This window comes from Varroa destructor, unplaced genomic scaffold (genome assembly GCF_002443255.2).
Source record: "Varroa destructor unplaced genomic scaffold, Vdes_3.0 BEIS01000003.1, whole genome shotgun sequence".
Lineage (NCBI taxonomy): Eukaryota > Metazoa > Arthropoda > Arachnida > Mesostigmata > Varroidae > Varroa > Varroa destructor.
The window spans coordinates 26,231,203-26,244,582 of NW_019211456.1; the positions used below are offsets into that span (position 1 = coordinate 26,231,203).

The following is a 13,380-nucleotide window of genomic DNA, read 5'->3' on the forward strand; positions in this document are numbered from 1 at the left end:
TAACAATGGAAATCCGCCCTAAAGCTCTTCACTTGATTCGAGATAACCTTGAAAAAGACATTGTTGATACCGATATCATGTACATATGTGCCGATTGATTGGAATGGCGGACTGTACCATGAGTTCCCAAATACTGAAGACTCTTGTCAATTGAGCCGACTATCGGGAAAGAGTATGGGGTTGTATGCATGTCCCACTGCACCAACTTCCGATTATGTTCTTCACCGCTAAAAAAGCAACACAACAGAGAATAACGAAAGCCACATACGTCGTTAGAAAACTTCCGATTCCTATCCGACTTTATTTTCATTCAAATCATAATACATGTCGCAATGCCAACGGCTACCTAGCCAATACATAACATACTTTTTGTCCATATCACCGCTTGCTACGGAAGTATCTTTCTCGCACTACTCATTTCAGTGTAGGCTGTGATCTATCATCATCTATTCAACTTACTCAATATGTTGAACTATTCGACTTTTATCCACTAATGGTGAAATATTTGGCTTTTTGGAAGCGTAACGATGTGCTGATTTCAAGAGGAACAAACTCGAATTAGACCACAAATATATTCGTATTTTACAAACACTGACATTCCTTCCTTCAAATCTTTTTGGTATTTTTCATGGTTATTTTTAAATGCTTCAACCTGTCTTTCAACCTGTCGGATCTTTAAGAAAATGAGTTATTAAATATCACTAAATTGATAATCAGCTCTACGATTCAGTTTTACATTAGTAGCACATACAATAGACCAGCCATAATACCAGCGATGTTTCCGACGAGCCACGCCTGCGGGAAAATCATGTGGAGAACGATAACCTCAATGACGACGATAATGATAAGTGGGACGCCCGGAATTTCTAGGAGCAGTATACTCGAACTGGCGTAAGGAAATAAAAATGAATGAATAACTTTCAGGCCGAGAAGTACGGCCGTTGGGCCCATGAAGCATTTGTACTTCATATCATATGGATAGACCCCTGCGACACTTTCGGCGTGTATTAGGACGTAGCGTACAAGACCGATGTACAGAAGGCCGCATCCGGCCGTTAACAAAATAAGGAGTATAGCAAATGAGATCGATCCAAGCCGCCGTTCGATGCTGCTGCCAACTTTGTACAGCGTCACAAGGCTGTACGCCAGATGCCATCTGTTCAAGGAATGCAGTGCCGCTGTCACCAAAGACACGTAACGGCCTGCGTCCAAAACGAGGTACGAGTTCAGGCAGTTGTTACCTAAATAGCTATACAACCACCTAACCTCTTCTGGGAGAAGATGTTTGTAGAAGACTGCAGCTAGTACGATCATCACCAACGCTGTTAACAACGGAGGGAATTTTGGTACCTGAAAAAACGTGTATGTTCTCTCGTATCCGCTGTTATATTGGGACTGATGAGGATATTCGGAGTTCCAGCCAGGTTGACGGGTTGCGCCGCCACCGGTACGGCGGTTGTTATAGCTGCGAGCCCACTGCCGGTGAGGGTTGTAACCCGTAAAGACGCCAAATGCGTCGAAAATCGGGTGTAGCCAACCTTTGCTATAAGCAAGGCCCACAATGATGCCGGACAGGTGGCCGACAAAACTTACACCAGGCGCTATCAATGACAGCATGAGCAGTTCCAACCAAACATACATGCCTCCTGGTACGCGTACCTGGAACCCTGCAATCGTCGGGTACACATCAGGGTACACCCGATTAATGATCACCTGTAACGAAAATATGTAATATGTAATATATATATATATATATATATATATATTCAACTAAGAAGTGTGAAATGATTGAGCTAACTATGAATGAGAAAAACTGTTGGTTAGTACAATCGATCTGCATGATGCAGGCTATGCAGAGAATACATGGTAGACATCACAATTTGAATAAATTTAGTAAGCCGGTTGAAACTATCTTCAATGCTCGAAAAAGTACCTTAAGAGCGAAAATTACTCCTGAAAATCCGACGCTACAGCTGAACATGAACTGGGGTGTGATTAATATGGCCAACGCGTAGTAGATGGCCACAGAAAGAGCTCCGGTCAGAATACTAAATACGACGAGCATGTATGCAAAAAACGGAGCGCCCACGGCTGATTCAAGGATGATGCCCTTCCAGGCAAACGATGCCATATTGTAATAGAGATGCATGCTATCAGCGTGTTCCACCACTGAACTGAATATCCTGTAAAACTCGCGGAGCTCGATGATAGTGTAGGCCGAAATGCAACCGTCCTGGAGAGTACCCCATGGAACCTACAGCGATGAAGGTAGAGTAGAAATTGTAAGTGTTACGTAACCACATGTTATTTGCATTTACCTGGCTACGCCAATCTATAATCTTTATGTTTTGAGTGTTACGTCTAGCATCGCCATTAGGCACTCCATCAGACTGCTGGCCCCCAGTACGACACGTATTATGTCTAGGCCCAGATTTGAACCTAGACCACAATGTACCCCTCTGATTAGTTGGTAAATTCGTTACCTACTAAGCTATCATGACAACAAGGCCATCTGCAACCTAATAAGTAAGAACTGTTTGTAGTGTAAAAGTCTTCAAACATCAATCGCGGTTCTGTTCTTCCGCGTGTGAACTTTGCCATGCCACGTTTTCCATTTGAAGCCAATGCAAACTTTCAGGTTAACAGAGCGTGAAGACATTGTAAATGTATCCAATACTCGCCGTGAAAACATTCTAGTATGCCAAATGGCTAAATTAAGCTATGTTTTCAAAAAATATACTGGTATAGGTTCTCTATAGGCGGAGATAACCGTGCGATAAGAAAGAAAAATACAGCTTTACTACTGAGTAGCAATATAAATAAAATTGATTTGCAGTTACCTTTATGGCCCCTAAATAGAGTGCAATTTGAAGTCCGATCGCGCTGAGAGTCACCGGTGGGATATTCTCGATTCCGATGGTGAAAATGAGGTGTTGTATCAGAAGTATTACCCCTAGATTATCGCGACTTCGCCGCTGCATCGTGGCTGATTTATGGTATCTATAGAGAACAACATATAAGCATACCGTTTCTAATACAAATACCGATGTTCGCCATATTAATAAAGTCTACGATGATGTAAAATGGTGTTGGGAAAAACGTCTGTAACTCGAACCAAGGAGTAGGAAGCGTGAAATAACAAAAAGCACAGAGCAACGCACCTAATCATTTAAAAAAATAGAGCGTTGCAGTGAAATTTAATAGCAAAGTGGTGTGTTTTTTTTCAATGCTACGATTCAAGTTGATCGCTGATCATTGGCAATTTTGGCTAACGATAATTCGTTTAGAATATCGGCACAGTAAAGTAGTTACATCAAGCAAACACTAAGCACGTGCGGAGTGCAGACACTGACAAAGTGATTAATAGAATTATGTAGAGTGGTATAGTAATTTGTGGCTTTCATTTACCGAACTACATATTCTACTGAGGGTTCAACAATGATGCGATTGGCACTGAGTATACTGAGCGAAAGCATTGTGTATGTGTTAATTACCATATCGCTAACACAACTGAAAAGTTCTTAAGATACATAAAGACGGTAACCTGTACATGAAAATGTTACTGTAAATATATTTCCTATCACCCGATAGTCCAGAACCACTCCTCTCAGCCTACAAGGTACATCAATGAGTCGTTTAAGAATTCATATGAATAATAGATTTTTATTATATAGGTTTTAGATTCTATGCTTTTGTCATACTACTATAGCAATGCAAACGGCCATTGTATACTACGGTATTTTCTCCACTTGGTCATCGTGGCGCTAGCCGATTTTTGTGCACATTCACTGCAGGAAAGCATACTAAAACACATATATACATGTATCATTGATCATATCAAATTGATTATTTATGTATATTTATGTATATACTACGTAAATTATAGAAATCATTGTATTTTCCTGCACTACCGTAACGAATAATAGCCTATGATGTTCGCTTGCGATTTCTCTTCGCGATATTTTTACAAAACAACAGTCCGGCCAATGACTAGTTTCATTGGAATAGTAATAACATTTCGATTCCAATAAACATTCGGCATTCCGAATTACGGCACGAACCCGCTGTCTGATGCGCGCTCAGGTAAAATCTACGCTACAATACCACTCACTATGAACAAGGAAACTGCACATTCCAATATTGCTTTCGTAACTCACATATCTGTGTTAGCCTTCGTAGGACCACACACAAACAATACAGATATCGACTGAACAATAAATGATACAAGTCGTCACTGCAATGATTCGCCGGTCTCAGCGTACGTCTAGCACATTTGGACAGATCTGCAACGATTCTTACGTATCATTGCTGCTCGTTCTTGCTTACTCTACGTCAGCTGTAGCTGAAGGAGAGGGAGGCTCCAACTCTAACGATGAAAACAAACGACAGGGCAGCTCGTCAATCCAACTTCCCGCATTTCCTTTGAAAAAGATTCATCAAGGGAGTTGTTAGGCGGGATCCAACTACGACGGTTTTTTTTCCATTAGCACCCCTTCCCCAAACAGCGCTGTTTACCTATGAACGTTTCTATGTCCACTGCGACGTGGCTCATTTGCCACGTAGCCACGTTACCTGTTTCTTTGTGCCTACTCCCCAACGTTGAGACACATACTGCATCTAGTTGATGTGGTGAGCAAATCGTGAATTTACGCCTGTTTATACATGCATGACGGTTGACAGTCTTACGGTGAGTGCAGTCAAGAGCATTTGGGGACCGTTAACAGCACATGAGGTGAGGCGGCGCCGATTGCCAATTGCCTTTACCTAAGATTTTATCCCCAGGTAGCGACTTCCAGTCTAAGCAATGGTCCCGACACGGAATTTTAGGTTTGACAAAAATCCCACGAGGGTAATTTTTTCGGTAGTAATAGTGCGGGAGTTTACCGATGACTTTCGTAAAATGAGGTTCATTCGTGTGTACTGGCATAAAATACAATAATAGGGATCCTTATTTTTCAAACAGTAACATCTTCACCGAAAGCTTTGTTGCCAGTACATCTCTGTTGAGGAGCCACCGTCGCGAACCGGAAAAGGGAAAGGGTGAATCTGTTGACAATTCGCAAAGAAAAATAGCAGACCTGCCTTTCACGAGCGGCGAGGGAAAAACATTTTGGATCTGAGGGTACTACCTGGTCGTGGTTGGCTATGACGTAAACAGCAGTAACCTATGCGGATTCCTTTGACTGCACTTCAATTAATAAAAAGTTCGGTGCTGTATGTTAGTATGGCTAAAAAATCCACCGTGAACAATTAGCATTTTCAAAGCATTTATTCTGAATCATCTAATTGACTCAAAGATATAAATAGGCTAAAATAAATTATGACAAGTAATGAGCATACACAGAAAATTATTTTAGAATAACAGCATAACTATACTCCCGGTTTTTGTTTAGACTAATTGTATTCTTAACGATTTAAGGGTAAACAAGAAACGGAACAAAGAATTCAATATTACAAATAACTACTTCTATAATAACTGACGAAATGATGTTGTGCAAGTCCGTACTGTCACTATTGTCAGATTTCGAATTTTGTTCTTGATTTTTTTCTGTCTTATCAAACCTTGGCGTGGGACCAGTCAAATCTTCGGCCAAGTCAACTCTGGAAATTTTTTAATAAATCAATAGTATATGTTACTAACCGGTCAACAGTCAACGCTCGTCTGTTGAGGCACGCGGTTTGTTGCAATACGTAAACTTCCGGTTTAAAAATGTATTTTAATTTCAAGTTTGTGCAGTGGGTTCATTACAAATAATTATATAGGCACAGTTGAATATAAATCCAAATTCCAAAGTTTTTTCCTAATTTACTCGATTTCATTGTCAGGGTATACAATGTTCGGCTCATTAAATTACGGTGTCGGCAATATCAATTGCGAGTTGGCTGGAGCTGGTGGCAACTTGCCTCCACCTACGGTAGCCGTTTCCACAACAGCTTCCGCAGGACAAAACGATTCTACGGGGGGAGTTAGTTCGCAGATAGTAGGTCAAGCCTTAGGAGAAGTCATGAGCGAGGCTACTACCGGTAGCTGTTACCAACAGCTGTCAAACAGCTATGGGACGCCTTCCCTGCAGTTTTTGCAGCAACACACACTTCAGCAAATGTACAACAATCCTCAACAGGTACTTATCTAACCATCTCCCTTAATGTATTTCTTTAAAGCTCAATTGGTCCAGAGAATCAAACAGGTGGTTACAGCTGAATTTCATCAAAAGTACAGGGCTAAAAATAAACCGTATATATATATATGTATTTAGGTATTTATTATGCATTTATTATGTATAGGTATGACAGGTATATGAGCTTAGTATATGTGCATGCACTTCACGACAGTTTGTGTGTGCTGTAGCAATTCAATATTTTAACGAAGCAAGAAAGAGAGATCGTGTGTATGTCTGTATTATGTTTAAGAGTAAATGCTGGAGTAACGGCACGACATCTAACAAATAGGTTCCTTATAAGGTGTATAATATGGTGACACCGGCTGGTGGTCTTCAACTACAAATGGGTACTCAGGTCCTCGTGTCAAACGTTCAGGGTCAGACGCAATCGCACCAAGTTCACCATACGCAGACCCAGGGGCAACAGCTTCTCGGGTTGGCGGAACAGTTTTTGATGGACGACGCAACAACGGCAGCTACAAATCATTTTGTCGGGTGAGAAATACGGTGGTGTGTGGTACTCCGCGGCAACTGATGGTATATTTATTTCTATAATTTATGAATTATGCGCCATTTTGAAAGTGTCTGTATATAGAATGTTTTATTACCTGCTCAAGTCACTTGAAGTAAACCATTTAGCTGGGATTTCAACCTGAGTTGTATTGGTCAGCGATAATAACCGAAATCCATTCTTATATTACTGGCTAAGATATTTTCGTAAAGGTGATGCACAGTAAACCACTGACAAACCCGTCTGTGTGCTTCCGACTCTAGGTCAAATGCGAACGAGTTCGGTATAAGCCTAAGCTTGTCCAAAGGAAATACTTCACCAACACAAGATAAGATACAAAAGGGTAGTGGAACACCTCATCAATGTAACTTGTGTCGGCGAGAATTTAAGAAGAGAAGCCTATTAAGGAAGCATGTGGCACTTATGCATGAAGGATATTCGCCTGGACAATCAACTCAAACAGGTAGGAAAAAGGGAATACGTTAACAAATAACTCTGTTATACAAATGTTTCCTTGCATAGCAAACTATAATATTTGCAGTCATAAAAATTTTGCTAAGCCACAATGGTAAATCCAATTTTTAGGTCCTACTCAACAGCGGCCGGTTCCAGTCCACTCGCGATTGTGGTGCGTGGAGGCAGAGTGTGAATTTCAAAGCGAAAACTGCGGAAAGCTTGCGCTTCATTTGGAAGAGTCTCACGGCAAACGCCTAGAAAAAATGAACGTTCGCCTTTCCTCGCTTCGCGAATTTTTCAAGTGCGTCGGCCTACCTATTTTCTTACTAGGTTCAGTTGTCCATGTTGAATTCTTGGCAGATGCAGATTTTTAGTTCTTCGGTGTCTTCCGAAAATATGAATTTAAGAATCAATGTATTGGAATCAAGGAATATATTTGAAGGCCATAGTAATTTATTTGCAGATGGAAAAATAATCTAGAGGAGACAAGTCGTGTGAAATTTATTCTGACGTCTGGCTCGATTGTTCGCACTCAACCTGATTCCGCAAATTTTATCTTCGAATGCCATCGAAGTGCCGCACTAGGAGCACAACATCGGTTAAAACAAAAACATATGGGTAGGTATGCTATAATACACTACGATTAGTTTCAACGTACATTTTGTTAGGGAACCAATGCCTTAGGTATGAATTAAATGAGGGCACTGACCGAGCATGTTTTCATTGCTGTAAACATACGTTAGTAATTTTTTATTAATTTGGACTTTACTGCTATCAGTCGAGTCTCGAAAAACTCAGAGAGTGTAGTGCACGTTAGTGATTCACAATTTTCTCTCGTTACGATGTGACAAATGTAACCCAAGTGGCTTCGCCAAAGTAAGGCGATCAAATGGTGCCCATGACTGTGTACAAAGCTGGGGTGCTGTCAAAGTGATTCGAAAGCGCCTGCATTCCATTAACTGAAATTACCCATGATCCGCCCATGCAGGCCGATACCTGTTTAACCTATGCTGAATTCAATCTTAATGTCGAATTATGTGCAAATACAGCCTTACGCAGGATTGCCTACAGCGCTCTTCCTTATAAAGGCATTCGATTTTCACACGGTGCCTTTACCGAAAATTTTCATTCAGTATTTGGATGGGGTGATCTTTTCACAAGTCAGAAAGTCGAATCTGACCGCTGTTCACAAGATGATTACAGTCAATTGCCGACAACTAAGGCGAGTTGCCTAAAGCCTAAAGCCATATTTCTTGCAGCCAATGCGCATTTGCTAGCGTTCCTGACTGTTTAAGTGATACTGCGATTTAAGTTTGCTACTTAGCTTACTGGAACCTCGCAAACTTTGCGGTTTCCGCACTAACACAATCAGTTGGTAGGTTTACAGACTTTTAAAATTATTGAAAACGTTTGTAACAGGTGTTTTTGTTTTTATAAATAGGTGAAAATAAATTGGACGTAATGGAAAAGGCCGTTCAAGAAATCCTTCCAACTAACCTAAGTGTACCAGAAAGTCAAGAAGAAGAAATTTACTTATTGGATATTATCGAAGAAAATCTTAAAGAATTTCAGGACCTTGATGAAACATCAGTGAGGAAAGGTATTCGTAACTTACCATGTCCCTACCAGTGAAATATATTTCACACGTTTCGGGTCTATATCCATATCCAACTCTATGAGCAAGAAGCTATTTACTAAAGTTAAATCTTGACTTAAGTATTTAATGCCCTTCGTTTACTATGCCTTGCTAATTTCTCAAATGTGCTTCATAACAGGTCGGAACCGCACCTCCGGTTCAGCAGTAATCCTTGGAGTGCCTTGCTGTGCTTATATTGAGATTCAAGTATCGCTGATTAGCGGCGCAGTTGTCGCGACCGGCTGCATCAGCCATGCAGGACATGATCCAGAAGAGAAGATATTTCGTCCACCAGATTGTGTCCTTGGCAAACTAAAAGGTCTCTTTCGGTATTTTTATTATTTTTAAATAAGCGACTGTTAACTTAATCATTAGCCAATAATTAGAAAGGTTGTCGCCACATACTTTCTGAAGTAGGCTTACGTTAGGACTGGTACGAGGAAATATGTTTATATACGAATAGGAAATATGGCGCCGATTTCAGGAATGATTGAGGCAGGCCATAGCAAGGACGAGCTTTCTGCCGGATTGATGACATGGACTAAACATCATCTGTCGGACGGTAGCTGGAAATTGTTAGATAGCATGAGTTCAACGAATAGCGACTTGTTTCTTCATATTCGAGCTTTGGTCAGAAAAATATTTGAGCACGTTTCAGTAATTACCAGGTTGGTGAATAAGACACCAGGTTAAAGACTAACGATAATGATAATAATAATAACTGCATAATACTTAACGAATCTACTATAATCATCAAATTTCATGCTCTACGTTCTTACGGTGTTTACCTCTAAATTAGTTCTAAATTCTAACCTTCTAAATTAGTTTTCTTGCATGTAACAGCTGTTGACAAGAATTTCAACAGTACCGCAGGATAAAATAGCAAACAACAGTTGACAGTTTTCTTCCTTTAATAGATTTACATCGATCTGCATTTTTTCTCGTTAACAGGTTAACGAGTGAACATTATTGGGTCGACTTTATGGAAACACTGGCAGAATTATTTGAGGTCGAACGTCGTATCGGAACTATACGCAAAACTATGGATGCCAAACTTAAAGACACTGGAGGGGCACATGAGGGTCGTGCTAAAGAACTGGCAGCTTTAGAAACAGAACTGTGTTACTTCGTACTTTGTTACGGCACTGATCGGCATCAACTGCGAAAGGTGAATATTTACCTTGTATGTTTTCAAAGAGCACAGTATTGAAGGCAGCTTTAAAAAATCGAATTTTTTGAAATGCTAAATATCTTTAGGATGAGAAAACTTCTTTGCCAGTTTGGTACTGGTGGTACCTCATAGTGCAAAGTGTTTTGCCAGTGGTGTAATTTAACTTAAGCAATTTTCAGCGATGGAGTGAAAACTAACAGTATTCGATATTTTCCCTACGATGATACAGTTTCTGAAATACGGGCAGGACTATGCCGCGGATTGCCGACTGGGTGACATTCGATATCGCGCACAATTTTCAAACGTGCTTGAAACCCCGATATATGATCCATCAGGTGAGCCGGGGTAATTAATATTCATCGAAATTCGTTTAAAGTTTAGAATATTAAATCAGTGCTTCCGACTGATCAAGTCTCGGGTAATTTCTATTTAAAATTTAACATGCTCGCTAAAGCTAGATTGCCTCGTCTGTAAGCTTATTTATTTGAAGCACACTTAAGTGAACAGTGATGGGTTTTTTATCTATATATGCCATGATGTTCGTGTAAGTAGAAGAAAGACGATGAATTCTACTATTATAAGAGTATTTAAGGACCGTGAGTGAGAATTAGATAAACAGAAATAAGTTTTTAGTGATGCCAAGAAAAACACTAGTACCACTAAATGAGTAAAAGTTCAAAAAATCACGCACTAAAAGAGAAATTATCAGACCAAAGCTACGAGAATCATTACATTTGCAGATGGTGCTATTGCATCTAACTGGTCTTAATAACAATTTATATGTAAATGATGTTTCTTTTCCTTATTTTAGCTGCTTTATTTAAACATAATACGGAGTTATCAGCTACCGCCGATAGATTGCAAAAGTTTGGTGATTACAGTCAAAAAAAGAAAACTACGAGAGCCAGCAAAAACATTTACCACCGGAAATTAATAGGTTCGGACGATGACTCAGAATACAATTGTTGGTCTGATGAAGAGCTTGAAGATGTCATTCCCCGAAGGCAAGTTTGCTAACGTATTATTTGAATACTACAAATGGTGAGGTATACTGTTTTAGTAGCGTACACGGTAACCGTATCGGATAACTCAGCGGTTGTGTGGATCCAAAAATGTTCTATCTACAGTTTAGAAAAAAAACATTTTCAGGTTGACCGACTACCCAATTTGAACTGAAAAAAAGTCGATGCTTAAGGATATTTGTTTTTCAAAGAAGTATTTCTCGCACTCACGTTGATGCTCGTTTTTTTTTCAGGTGGCCTCAACCAACACCCTCAAAGCCATTATCGACCTTAGAGGAAAAGCGGCTCGAAAAAAACCTTAAGCGAAAGCAGGTCCCGGTTCTGAATGTGGATCCGATTCTTAAAGAGAAGATTTTGGCAATGAGAGTGATGGCAGCAAATGCGTATGATGATAACGCGAAAAAAGATGTTCAAGAGAAAATCTCAGCAGGGGTGCTAAGAAAAAGAGGCCGTACGAAACGAGAATCAACTTCAAATGCTCAAAACGCAAAAAACAAACTACATGCGAGGAAAGGCAAGAACACCAAGATTGTCGGGGGCAAAAGATTAAAGGCAAAACAGAAATATCAAAAGAAAAGACAAAATCATTGTGCGTCGAATTCAAATGAACGTGATGCGCAAAGAGGCGAAAATAAAGCTGGAGAAGAAAAAGATAGCAAAGAGCCTATTGAGTCCAGTAAAGGCTGCGGAAAGAGTAGCTCGATTGGTTATCGACGAAAGAAACCGAAAGCGTTAACAAATGCAAAAGTTGCGATTAGCAACGAAGATAATTGCGAACAAACGGATGAAGTAACCGAGGATAATATGGTACCAGCGCCGATTGTTATTCGAGAAATCAAAATGGATGGACCGTCAGGTAAAAAGCCTCGCATCGTCAAGATTCTTGCGACAGAACCCGGTCAATCGATTGATCAGGCCACGATCGTGGTTGAAGCACCCCCTCAAACTCCACAACCTGGCCATATAGAGGGTAGCACAGCAAAAGAAGTCGCTATCAATGCTGATAATGCTAAACGTACGCCTATGGTATCGCTTTTACGTCAGGACGCGAATCTGTTTACAGGTGGACGGAGTTTATTAAAACCAATGCCTACGATTTCATTGCTGAAACCACGAGAAAGGCTGTTTTCGTCACCAAACAAAACCAATAGCATTCAAACAAAAAGCTCACTAACACACGCGCTGCCAAACGGTGACAATTTTTTTGAGAGAGAGCTCTTACAAAATTTTGACGAAAGCGCGCTTCAAATACCTCAGCTACACCGAATTATTGATGAGTAATGAGCAATGGATTTTTACAGAAAACTCTCTTAATTACCTTAAACTATTTAAGTCTTGTTCACGAATAATTTAATCTATTCTGGACTGTCTGTGTATAAGCGAAAAGTAAAAATATTTTAAGAGTCAGCACTCATAATGTATATATTTGTATAGTGTCTTGTGAATGTGATAAGTAGATATTTTCGTCAGCTGAAAACTTTGGCTCAAGCTGAAGTTTTGAAATGCATTGGCTTTTTTTCCAAGCCAGATAAATCGCATAGTTACTTATAGTACAAAAACATATAGTTGGATATGGCTAATCACAAAATCTGCTGAATCGAGCATGTGTATTGAGGCGCTAAGATAAATCTAAATGATAGAAATCGACTGTTCTCCGCTTTTACTAATAAAACTGCTACATAATAAGATTAAAGCCTCTAAATTTGCTGAGCGTTTTAAAGCCGACTAGACACGAATAAAAACGAAGGTATCTATAGGTGTTGTGGTATTTCTAGGTGCCAATAAATCAGAAGGTCTCGGTGGACAACTTTACATTTCTAAAATTTTGTTCAAACTAGCAAATGCAATGTAATGTTCTATTAAAATATCATAACATTAAAAAAAATCATCAAGTAACTGGAAAAAAAATGTTGAGAAAAATCGCATGCATCAGTTAATGATTTATGATGATACGCAGTGTTGATAGACTACGGTCGTCTGCAAAACGTAATCGGTTACTAGCGATAGCTTCGATTACACGTCGCTGTTAACAGCTAGCAAGCTCTTGTTTAATTAATCTGATTTAATAGATAAATATTTACTGCCAAAAAACTGAGCAGTTACAGGTAACCAAGGCTGATTCAAAGAAAACAAAAATAATTACATTTTTAGGTGAAATAATTGACGAAATAAGTAGTAATCAATTATCCCGAATAATGGAACAACGAATAAGGGGCGTCAAGTGCAACTTTAATCTTGTATTACTTTATTACGTCGTAGTAAAGTATGTAGACTGCAATAACAGCTGCTTGACCCAAAACGAAATAAATGGTGCAAGCTTAAAAATAATCCTCGTGCTTCATTACATATTTAAGCCTTCAGGCACTGCTTTTTAAGTCAGCCTTTAAAGTATGAAGCAAATAGATTGCATACACGTATTGTAA

At 39.6% G+C, this 13,380-nt stretch overlaps 2 protein-coding genes across 8 annotated transcripts; one reads left to right on the plus strand and one right to left on the minus strand.

The window, feature by feature from the left end:
- Positions 1-269: 269 nt before the first annotated feature.
- Positions 270-4,713, minus strand: LOC111247546 (uncharacterized). Of its 5 annotated transcripts, XM_022798589.2 has the most exons (5): positions 4,573-4,712; positions 4,300-4,420; positions 2,841-3,000; positions 1,934-2,254; positions 270-1,713 (listed from the first exon to the last, which is right to left on the minus strand). In XM_022798589.2, exons 3-5 carry the CDS (start codon positions 2,979-2,981, stop codon positions 733-735), a joined length of 1,443 nt encoding a protein of 480 aa, XP_022654324.2. In that variant the 5' UTR covers positions 2,982-3,000; positions 4,300-4,420; positions 4,573-4,712; the 3' UTR covers positions 270-732. The 5 variants fall into 5 exon arrangements, with proteins under 5 accessions (XP_022654324.2, XP_022654326.2, XP_022654323.2 ...); XM_022798591.2 differs by lacking the exon at positions 4,300-4,420 and having other exon boundaries at positions 4,573-4,713; XM_022798588.2 differs by lacking the exons at positions 4,300-4,420; positions 4,573-4,712 and adding an exon at positions 4,158-4,299.
- Positions 4,551-12,769, plus strand: LOC111247545 (uncharacterized). 3 transcript variants are annotated; one of them, XM_086982659.1, is made up of 14 exons: positions 4,562-4,687; positions 4,964-5,204; positions 5,827-6,122; positions 6,463-6,656; positions 6,936-7,135; positions 7,258-7,429; positions 7,592-7,746; positions 8,570-8,728; positions 8,904-9,083; positions 9,249-9,432; positions 9,716-9,932; positions 10,165-10,270; positions 10,747-10,939; positions 11,191-12,769. In XM_086982659.1, exons 2-14 carry the CDS (start codon positions 5,168-5,170, stop codon positions 12,236-12,238), a joined length of 3,141 nt encoding a protein of 1,046 aa, XP_086838785.1. In that variant the 5' UTR covers positions 4,562-4,687; positions 4,964-5,167; the 3' UTR covers positions 12,239-12,769. The 3 variants fall into 3 exon arrangements, with proteins under 3 accessions (XP_022654322.1, XP_086838785.1, XP_022654321.1); XM_022798587.2 differs by lacking the exon at positions 4,964-5,204 and having other exon boundaries at positions 4,551-4,687; XM_022798586.2 differs by lacking the exon at positions 4,562-4,687 and having other exon boundaries at positions 4,907-5,218.
- The last annotated feature ends 611 nt before the right edge of the window (positions 12,770-13,380 follow it).